The 12,269-nt window shown below is 33.3% G+C and overlaps 1 protein-coding gene across 1 annotated transcript in view; it reads right to left on the reverse strand.

Annotated features, from left to right (window-relative positions):
• DDX10 (DEAD-box helicase 10) overlaps positions 1-12,269 on the reverse strand; it is a 298,208-nt gene that overhangs the window by 235,094 nt on the left and 50,845 nt on the right. Inside the window, exon 10 of the mRNA XM_081261964.1 lies at positions 6,790-6,891. Coding sequence (XP_081118090.1) covers positions 6,790-6,891 — 102 coding nt within the window. The remainder of the gene's footprint in view (positions 1-6,789; positions 6,892-12,269) is intronic.

Raw genomic sequence — 12,269 nt, forward strand, 5'->3', positions numbered from 1 at the left:
TCAAATGTATGAAATATGTCAAGAGCTTTGTAATGTTTTGAACAACTAACAATAAAAAAACTCAAACTATTAAAATTCACAATGAAAAACAAAATACTGCCACAAGCACTACTGAATTACAGATGATAATCAGAAACTATTTTGAAAATGTATACTCTGATAAAATAGAAAATCTTGAGGATATTGAAAAATTTCTAGAGACACATGACTAACCCAAATTTAATCAAGAGGACATAGAGTTTAAACAGATCAATTTTAAGCAATGAGGATATAGCTCAATTGGTAGAGTATTTGCCTCACATGCACAAGGCCATGGGTTCAGTCCCCAGCACCCCCCCCAAAAAAAATAGAAAGAAAAAAAAAAGAAAGAAAGAAATTGAAGACACCATCAAAAGCCTACCAACAAAGAAAAGCCTGGAGCAAGATGGATTCTCATCCAAATGCTACCAGATATTAAACAAAGAACTAATACCAATGCTCCTCAAGTTATTCTATGAAACAGAAAGGAGAGAACCCTTCCAGACTCATTCTATGAAGCTAGTATCATCCTGTTACCAACACCAGACAAAGACAAAGAAAAATTCAGACTAATATCTCTGATGAACATAGATGCAAAAATTCTTAATAAAATATTGGCAAATAGCATACAAAAACATATTTAAAAGATAGTGCACCACAATCAAGTGGGGTTCATCCCAGGGATAGAAGGTTGGTTCAACATAACAGAAATCAATTAACATAATTCATCACTTAAATAGACTTAAAGATAAGAATCACATAGTTATCTCAATAGATGCACAAAAAGCAATTGACAAAACACAGCATCCATTCATGCTTAAAACACTAGAAAAACTAGGGCTAGTAAGAACATACCTCAACATTGTAAAAGCAATATATGCTAAACCCAAGACCAACATCATTCTAAACAGAGAAAACTTGAAAACATTCCCTCTAATATCTAGAACAAGACAGGAATGCCCTCTTAAACCACTGTATTCAATAGCCAGAGCAATTAGACAGAGGAAAGACATTAAAGGGATATAAACAGGATAAGAAGAACTCAAACTATCTCTATTTGCCAATGACATGATTCTATATTAAGAATATCCAAAAAACACCACTGGAAAAATTCTAGAACTCATAAAAGAATTCAGCAAAGTAGCAGGATATAAAATCAACACCCATAAATCAATTGTGTTCCTATATATCAGTGATGAATCAACTGAAAGAGAAATTTGAACAACTATAGCATTCAAAATAGCCTCCAAAATAATAAAATACTTGGAAATCAAAAGAAGTGAAAGATTCTAACATAAGAAGTGAAAGATTCTACTATGAAAACTACAGAACTCTAAAGAATAAAACTGAGGAAGGCCTTAGAAGATGGAAAGATCTCCCATGATCTTAGACAGGCACAATTAATGTTGCCAAAATGGCCATACTACTAAAAATACGATGTAGATTTAATACCATTCATGTTAAAATTCCAATGACATTTTTCTTAGAAACAGAAAAAGCAGTCATGAAAATTATGTGGAAAAATAAGAGACTCAGAATAACCAAAGCAATCCTCAGAGAGAAAAGGGAAACAAGAGGCATCACAATACCAGACTTTAAATTATACTATGGAGCTATAGTAACTAAAACAGCATGGTATTGGCACCAAAACAGACATGAAGACCAATGGTACAAAATAGAAGACACAAACAAACCCACATAAACACACTTATCTCATGCTAGACAAAGGCACCATAAACACACATTGGAGTAAAGATAGCCTCTTCAACAAATGCTGCTGGGAAAACTGGAAATCCATATGGAACATATGAAAATAGACCCCTATCTCTCACTCTGCACAAAACTCAAATAGATCAAGGACTATAGCATTAGAACAGAGATTCTATGCCTACTAGAAGAAAAAGTAGATCCAAGTGTCCAACATGTGAAGACTTCTTAGGAACCAAATTCCTCAACAAGACTCTTAATGCATAAAGAGTAAAATCAAGACTCAATAAAAGGGATGTTATCACACTTAAAAGCTTCTTCACAGCAAAAGAAACAATCAAGAATGTTGAGAGCCTACAGAATGGGAGAAAATCTTTGCCACTTGCACTTCAGCTAGAGATTTTTCTCCAGGATATATAAAGAACTCAAAAAACCCAACACCAAAAAACCAAACAACCAATCAATAAATGGGCAAAGGAACTGAACAGACATGTCATAGAAAATGAAATATGATCAGTGAGAAAATATATGAAAAAGATTCAACATCTCTAGCAATCAGACAAATGCAAATTAAAACTACACTGAGATTTCATCTGACCCCAGTCAGAATGGCAATTATCAAGAATACAAGCAACAACAAATGTTGCTGAGGATGTGGAGAAAAAGTACCCTGGTGGAACTGCAAATTGGTGCAACCACTCTAGAAAGCAGTGTGGAGATTCCTTGGGAAACTTGGAATGAAACTACCATTTAACCCAGTTATCTCACTCCTCAGCATATACCCTGAAGACTTAAAATAAGTATACCATAGTGATACAACCAAATCAATGTTTATAGTAGCTCGATTCACAATAGCTAAGCTATAGAACCAGCCTAGGTGCCCTTCAAGAGATGAATGGATAAAGAAAATGTGGTATATATACACGATGGAATATTAGCCATAAAGAAGAATGAAATTATGGCATTTGCCAGTAAATAGATGGAGTGAAATAGGCCATTTCAAATAGGCCATGCTAAGTGAAAAAGGCCATTTCCAAAAAAATCAAAGGCTGACTATTCTTTCTGATATGCGGATGCTGACTCACAAGTGGGGGAGGAAAGGGGCTTCACCAGGTTGAACAGGTTGAACAGAGTAGAGTGGGAGGAAGAGAGGAGGCATGAGAATGGGAAAGACAGTGGAATGAATCAGACATACCTTTCCTATGTTCATACATGAATACATAACCAGTGTAACTCCACAACATGTTCAACCACAAAAATATGAAGTTAAACTCCATTTATATGTGATATGTCAAAGTTCATTCAACTGTCATATATAACTAAAAAGAACAAAAAAATTTAATTCAACATAGGATAAAGGGGATAACATGGTAAAGGGTTCAATTCTGAGAATACATAGCAATCCTGATCATGCATGCATCTAACAACAAAGCAAACTACATGAGGCAAAACTGATAAAACTGCAAGGAGAAAGATGAATCCATCATTTTAGCTGAAGACTTCTACACCCCTAGATCTGAAATGGATGGATTCAGCAGGCAAAGTCAGCAAAGATACAATTAAACTCAACAATACCATTAATCATGTAGACATAATGAATATCTGTACACTACCTTATCCAACAGCAGAATATATATTCAAGCTCACATGGAAAGTTCGCCAACACAGAACACATTCATGGCTGTAATACCATAAAATTTTTAAAAGACTAGAAATCATACATTGTTTACTCTCTGACACTAAAGAATTAAACTAGAAATTAAACTAGCAGCTAATAACTCAAAAATTCCAAGATGTGTGACAATTAAAAATACTTCTAGCAGGTCAAAGTACAAATTTCAAGGAAAACTTAAGTATTTTGAATTAAATCAAAATCAAAGTAAAACTTAGGAAATTTTGTGGAAAGCAACAAAAGTAGTACTTAGAAAAGGAAGCACTGAGTGCAAATAACTAAAAATCAATCTGTTTCCCAATTTAGGAAACTAGAAAAAGAGGAACAAATTAAATCCAAAATATCTAAAAGTAATAATAATAAGTAGTAGAAATTAATGTAACTGAAAAAAATAGGTTCAAAAAAGAAATCACAAAGGTGTTTCTTTGGTAAGTATTTTTTTTAAAAGAAGAAGAAAATTACACCACAGTAAATCTCTGGCCAAAGAGGACACAAAATATCAAAAATGAAATAGGGATCATCATTCATATATATAAAATCATATTAAAAGGATAAAAAGTAATATGGATAAAAAGGAATATTCTGAACAATACTATGCCCATAAATTTGATAATCTAGATGAAATGTACCAACTGCTTGAAAGACAATTTCCCCAAATTCCAACAAGAGGAAATAAACATTTTGAATAGCCTTATATCTATTAAAGTAATCAAATCAATTAAATAATTCTGAAACAAAGTGGCAAACATGGATGAGTTTACTTAAAAATTCTACACAACAGTTAAGGAAGAAATACCAATTCTCCAATCTCTCTCTCAGAATATAAAAGTAGAGAGAATATTTCCTAACTCATTCTGTGAAGCCAACATCCCCTAAAACCAAAAACTATATATGTTATAGGAGGAAAAAAAGTACACATAGAATGATCTATCATAATCATATATGCAAAATTCTCAAAAAAATTAGCAAATCAATCCAGAAACATACAAAAATAATTCTTCACCACAAGTGGGATTTAACCCAGGTATTCAAGAATGGTTCAACATTCAAAACATCAATTAAAATAATCTACCACATTGACAGGCTTAGCACAAGTCACATGAGCATATCAATAGATGTAAAAAAACAATCTGATGAAATGTAATTTACAAATTTTATATCCACACAAAAAGGATATTGTCACAATCCTTAACAATGAGAAATCCTTAACAATGCAACCAAGATCAAGAGCAGCAAAGGGATGCCTCCTCTCACCACTGCTTTTCTACATATTACTGGCAGTCCTAATTAATGCACTAAGACAAGAAAAAGAAAAAAGCCATACTGATTGTGAAAGAAAATATAAAACTATCCTTGTTCATGGATAACATATCTATTTGAAAAATCACAAAAAAAAAAAAAAAATAGACAAAAACACTCCAGGAACTTTGTAACAATGATAGCAAGGTTTCAAAACTCAAAGTTAATACATACAAGTCCATCATTTACCAGCAATGACTAAGTGGAAACTAAGATTAACACAGTGCCATTTACATTGGGACCAAAATAATAATAATAATAATAATAATAATAATAATAACCTGAGGTATGAATTTGACAAAATATGTATAAAATCTATATTAAGAAAACTACAAAACTCTGATGAAAGAGGTCAAAGAGTAACTAAATCAATGGAAAGATAATCCATGTTCAGAGAGATTTAATGTTGTCAATATGTCAGTTCATTCTCCATTTGATCTATAGATTCAATATAATCCAAATCAAAATTCCAGCAAGTTATTTAGTGGATATCAATCAATTTTAAACTTCATATGGAAAAGGTAAAGACCCAGAAAACTGAACACAATAGGAAATAGAACAAATAGGGGGACTGATATTACCCAACCTCTCAAGTCTTAGTATAAAGCCACAATAATCAACACAATGAAATAAAGTTACTCTTTCCAACAAATGGTATTGAAACTGGACACCTACCTGCAAAAATATGCATCTAGACACAGACTTTACATCTCTTATAAAAATTAACTCAACATGGATCATAAATGTCAATGTAAAACACCAAAGTACAAAATTCCTAAAAGAAAATATGGGGGGGGAAATCTATATGACTCTAGGTATGGCAATGGCTTTAGAGGTAACACCCAAGGCCTGATGCATGAAAGAAGTGATGAGATGGACTTCATTTAAATTAGAAATATCTGTTCTGTAAAAGACCATTTCAAAATTATGTGGAGATAGTCACAGAATGGGAAAAAGTATATTCAAAAGACATCTGATATAAAAAGATATGCACAAAGAAGTCGTAAAATTTAACACAAACAATCCAATTTTAAAATGGGCCAACAACCTTAATGCACATCTCCCCAAAACAGATGGCAAATAAACATAGGAAAAATAGTACACATCCTTCATCATCGAGGAAATGCAAACTACAGCAATGAAATACCACTACATACCTATTGAAATGACCAAAATTGAAAACACTCACAATCCCAAATGGTGACAAGGATTGGAGTAATAAGAATATTCTCATTCATTGCTGGTGAGAATGAAAAATGGTACAGTTTTCTTATCTAAGAAAAAAAATCAAATATTCTTTCCCAACAATCCAGCTATTATGTGCCTTGATAGTTACTCAAAGAAGCTAAAGTTTTATATCAGCACAAAAATCTGCTTGTGGATATTTCTTCATAACTGCCAAAATAAGAAACAATCAAAATGTCCTATGGTAATGAATGAATAAACTGGAACATCCAGACAATGGAATATTTTTAAGCACTAAAAAGAAATTAGCCTTTAAGCCATGAAAAAAGGAACTTACATATATTTTATATTAAAAAGTGAAAGATATTAACCTGGAAAAGCTACATACTTTATGATTTGAACAATATAACATTCTGGGAAAAGCAAAACAATGTAAACTAAGACTGGTGTTTGCCAGAGTGGAGAAAGTGGGATAAATAGACAATCATGGAGTAGTTTCAGGACAGTAAAAATACTATATATGATACTGTAACAGTGAATACAAGTCCTCCCACATTTGTTCAAACCTATAAAATACACAACACAAAGAGAAAATCCCACTATGGACTTCAGATTATAATGATGTCAGTGTAGGTTGTTAAACTGTTACAAATTCATCACTCTGTTGGGATGTGTTGATAACTGGGGGAGGTTATGTATGTGTGGGGTAAGGGCTATATACAAACTCTCTGCACTTTCTCCATAGTTTTACTGAAAACCTAAAACTTCTAAAAAATATAAGTTTTTACTTTAAAATTTCAAACCAGACAGCTGAATGGGTTAGGAGGAAAAGGGAAATAAATGGAGATAAGCAAACATAATAATTTCATGCCTTTACTTTTCTGATAACATAAACCAGTAGCTCTTACTTGATTTCCTTCACAGGTACTTTTTTCTGGAGAAGTTGCTGCACCATCCCTTTTTCTTCTGAGGGAAGCAAAATTAATAAAGCTTCACCATCCTCTTTGTACCTACACAAACAACAAAAATTAATACATCAATGCAATCTATATTTTACATTTTAACAGTATAAGTAAGTAACACAGAGTCAAGTTCATCTAATTGTAAATATTAAGAATCCAAATTTTTCATCTTCTGTGACAACAGAAAACTAGGGCTCTGACCACCTTATATCAAATTCCATCACTTATTATAATTTCTAGTTACTTTAAGGCTGTGCCTTAATAGAAGTGCTAGCTTCTAAGAAAGAAATCAATTCAAGATGATTTCTTAAATAGCTTCCTACCCACACAGCAAGAAGATAATTTTTCACACAAGCAACTAAGAAAATGTAAATAAAATTAGTCTTTTAATAAACAGAGCACCCTAATATATAAACTAAATCAATTCATCTTCCTGGAAATTTTATTAATGCCTCTAGAATAAAATTGTTCAGAGGCATCAGTATGAAGAAAAATACTCAGGTAAAACACATGCCTCCAATTCTTGCATCTTCTCTTCCCTCACCCAAACAGATAACCTTATTTCATTCTGCACCTTCAGAAATTTGTATTGACATAGGTCATAAAGCATCCTCTGGTTATTTAAGCTTTCAGTACTATTTGTATACAGATCCTACTAATAATACTGTAAGGTCAACTGTTACATATAAAAAGTCAAACAGATTAAGATTGGGTATTTGGGAAATTTTTTAAATAAACCAAACAAAAAAATCTCAAAGATTTATGCTACAAAACATGAGTACATTTTATATCAGATCAAATATGATTCAAACATAAACCAAAGAACACAAAAAAAAAATGAAAACTGATCTTCAGGGATCTAACACTAAAGTTGACTAAGATAAACATCACAGAAGCAAGAGATTCAAGATGACAGTTACAGAATGGTGAATAAGTCAGTGCCAAAGGACAGCCACAGGCAATAAATGTCATCAACTCACAAGTAAAGAGCCTACCAGGGGCTGGAGTTGTATCTCACTAGTAGAGTGCTCACCTAGCATGTGTGAAGCACTGGGTTCGATCCTCAGTACCACATAAAAATAAATACAATAAAGGTATTGTGTCCATCTACAACTAAAAAAAAATTAAGTGAGACTACTCAGGGCAAGCCACAGGGCTGGGGAGAAGGGTTTATATTTAAAAAAAAAAACAAAACTGTGTATGTGTGTGTTTGTGTCTGTGTCCGTGTCATAGCTGATGGAATTTTAGGTAAGTCTTGAATGTGAATAAAAAGGGAAAAGCTACATACTTTTTAACATGATCAAATGAATAGAAACCAAAAAATGCAAGGCTAATTCAGTTTTTTTGTTTGTTTGTTTGTTTGTTTTTAAAGGAGTAATGCAAAGCTGTAATACAAAATGAATAGCAGAGAAGAGTACTAAGATACATTAGAGCCTGACTTTAGAGACCTTGGATGTCTCTGCAGAGATTCAGAACAATTATATGCTTGCAGAATTTTATTACTGAATGCTGAAGGGGAAAACTGGCCATTAACAACTTACTGAAAAAATGGTAGTATACTTTATTTTGAAGACTGAGGGCAATTTTTACCTTATATGTTGACTTTAAAACTCAACTATTCTACATAAGGTAAAACTTCAGTAAGAAAAAAATAAATACCCTTGTATGCACAAAGAATATGAAATAAAACACATAAAATATTAAGTTTCTTAGATAATTCAGTAGCTTTAAATTCTTTTTATTAAAGGTACTCTATGTGCCAAAAGCTAACATAGTGGGAAAATAGACATGGTTTTGGCTGTTAAAAGCTCATGGCCTATTGCCACAGACATTAAAATCAAAGGCTATGAGTGTTACAATATACATACAGGAAGCTGTAAGGACATGACAGAGCTCTAGCTAAGTAGTCTAGGTGTCAAGCAAACTGTCCTGAAGAAATTATATCAAAGCTGAGACCTAAAGAATAAAGAATTAGTTTAACATTAGGGTTAGGAATATAAATGGTGGAGTCAAGTTTACAGGGAAAGGGTAGAATTTCAGAGTCTAGTGGATACTTTTGTCTTCATAATTATTTGCTTTTTCTAGTAAAACTAAAAATAGCTTATTCCTTAATTATGTTTCATAACTAAAAAACTAGTACCAAATAACTTCTTTGTTGTACTTTAATGCAGAATTATGACTCAAAAAAGTTTTTCATCTTTTTTTTTCTTTAAAAAAAATGGGGGGAGGATTTAAAACATTCCCCCTAGCAGTTTTAGACTAACCTGTGATGAAAGCAGAATGTATTTGTAACAAGGTGACATCCTGAGTAGATATAATATCTGAGAGACATCACAATTTCTGCAGCAACAAGACCATACCAGGAACCTGGTAGGAGTCGAAGAGGACCAGAATCAGCTAACGAAGCAGTATTTTTACCAAGATGCTCTCAGGGCAGTCAGACTCTGGAAGTGAAATTAATTGCCTTCTGATAGTATTCTGTAGCTACTAGAAACAGTTAGGAAGGAGGAAAAACAGTGGGCTAAGAAGAGTCAACACTTCAAATCTTCCACATCCAAATTCAGGGACAGCAAGATGCAATAAACAAGCCCACAAGTTTACACAGGGTAAGAATTGTGGCCAAGGAGTAAAAGAAATCTCTAGAAGGTCAAAAAGGCTGAATTTAACATTCCATGATCTTCCAACTGACTCATGAGCAAGAAAAATAAGGCTAGTCACCCACATCTATCATACCCTACCCATTCATGCATCCAAGGAGAACCTGAGAGAATGAATCAGGATTCAAGTCACAAAAGGAACCATGTCCAAACCTTTTAATGCTACAGCTAACAGAATATACATAAACAGCTTCACATGGTTAAGACAGACTGTAACAGTGACATTTAGAAGAAACACATTCCAAAAAGAATTTGAAAAATGATGTGCAAAATCAAATCCCACAAGATAAGCAGCTATTAAGATCATTACCAACCATTTCACCCATTTTACGTATACATCTCTTCCCTAAAACAACATAAAGCACAAATTATCTCTAATACCCAAAAAATATCCAGTAAACTTTTATTCCAAGAATAAAAGTACTTTCACAGAGAAGGCATAAGCCCACTTCATTTTTCTAATGCTTACAAGAAAAAAGTCTATTTACCCATGAGCTAGCTTTTAGATTTCAAAAGCAATATCCCAGGCCCAAAGCTCACATGTGTAAGAGAAATAAATGTTCTTCTAAGACCTAAATTTTAAAATTCCATATATTTGGATAGATTATTTTAAGAGACATCCCAGGCACTTCAGAAAGTTCTGTATCTGAAACAAAATTTCATTTTCATCATCAATATTAATTCCATGTAGCATTTACACAACTCTTTCCAGTTTTTTAAGAACTTCATTCACTTTAATTTGTCAATCCTAAAAAGAAAGAAACCAAGAGAAGAAGCAAATGAAGTCCCTGACAGACCAAGAAGCTGGCCTCGAGCCAGCTGGTCACTACGTTTCAAAGATTTAAACTTTTAATCCATGCTTTTTTAATTATACAAGAAGACTCTCCAGAAACAAAGATCCTCAAGAGATTGATCATAACTGTCTAACTCACATAAAGAACATACTCAAATCCTGCAGTTCACTAGTATTTCTAGATAAATAAGATGCCCAGACTATTGGCTTGAGTACACATGGCAATTCCTCCATTGAAATAACATGCAAACAAACTGGCCAAAGCAAGGAAAGCAGTCTTGCTATTTTGGTAATAATGTGCCTTTTTCCCCAAAGTGAGGAAAGCAATCTTGCTATTTTGGCAATAATGTGCCTTTTTCCCCCAAAGTCAATAATCCTTAACTATTCCATTTCAGATTACCCAAACATCAATGCCATTCTAATTGAGTCTCTAACTGTCCCTTAAATTTTGCTCACTGATAGTGCCAACTACTGTCCTACTACAACATGACTGTTTACAAAAAACTGTATGGACAGTTCTCCATGTCACAAGCTGGGTTATAAAAGGGTCTATTTAGAACAATTCCATTTCTGTAATTTTAAAAAATAAGTATATACATATAGCATACATTAAAATTTTTCTATTTAGGGATTTTGGAGATTTTGTCATTATTGCCTGACTGTGTTGCCATTTTGGTATTATTGCATCCGTGTAGTGATTAAGCACTGCTTTTATAATAAAATAAACAAGTTATTAAAAACAAGTAAAAGCCAGACATAGTGGCAAATGCCTATAATCCTAGAGACTTGGAAGCCTAAGGGAGGATCTCAAGTTTGAGGACAGCTTTGGCAGCCTCAACCCTATCTCAAAATAAAAAATAAAAAGGACTGAGAATGTGGTTTAGTGGTAGAATGCCCAATTTCAATTCCCAGTACTGCCAAATAAATAATAAAAACAAATTTAAAAAAATACCTGCTTTTGAAACCCATGTCTTTTGCATCACTTATCTAGCACCAATATTAATGTAATTCTTTATTTGACCATCTAGTTTGAAGATACAACAGTTCTTCAATAAATATTTGTGAATGGATGAAAGCAAATGAGCACTAGACACATTATCAGTGATAAGAGGCTAGGTTTGGAATAGAAAGAACTAGATTCCAGTCCTGTTGTACTGTTCATTAGCTGAATAACTTTGTATAAAACACTTCATCACCATTTACCACATTTTCTGATTCATACAGTATACAACTGAATCTAGGTTTCCTTTAGGATCAAAAATTCTATAATTCTGACTATTAATAAACTATAGACATTGTTCACAATACGAGCATCATCAAGAGACAGATAAGTCGGGCGTGGTGGTATATGCCTATTATCCTAGTAATTCTGAAGGCTAAGACAGGAGGATTCCAAGTTCAAGGCCAGCTTCAGCAACTTAGTGAGGCCCTGTCTCAAAATAAAAAATAAAAAGGGATGGGGATGTAGCTCAATGAGAAAGCACCCCTGGGGTTCAATCCGTGGTACCTACCCCCCAAAAAAGAAAAAAAGGAGACATTTGTTGATGACCCCTTACTATTCTATAGTCCCTTCTCTTTTACCCTCTCTATATCTTCTACTATTCTCCCTGTATCTCAGCCTTACCGTGACAACCATACCTAAGATTTCATGTCACTGTGGGAGAAAAGTACAGTCTGTCATACCTATGCAGAAAGACAGCCATAAGGAATCCAAGTCCAAGAGTCCTATTCCTCCTACACGATGTGGACAAAGGAAAGCTTACTACTCTAGGAAAAAGGCTATCTGACTTATAGAATGTCTAAAGATTCTAATCTATTTAAAAAAGAAAAAAATGGCATGTTTGAATATACTATGGGACAAAGAAAGTCATCTGCAGCCTAGAATCTCAGAAGCTACCAAAAGGTATATCATGATAGGCTCAGTGACAAATGAAGTTCATCCACCATAAAATAATTAGGAAAAAAAACAGGCTGGT

The sequence above is a fragment of the Spermophilus citellus genome (genome assembly GCF_964194105.1).
Source record: "Spermophilus citellus genome assembly, chromosome: 2".
In the NCBI taxonomy this organism is placed as follows: domain Eukaryota; kingdom Metazoa; phylum Chordata; class Mammalia; order Rodentia; family Sciuridae; genus Spermophilus; species Spermophilus citellus.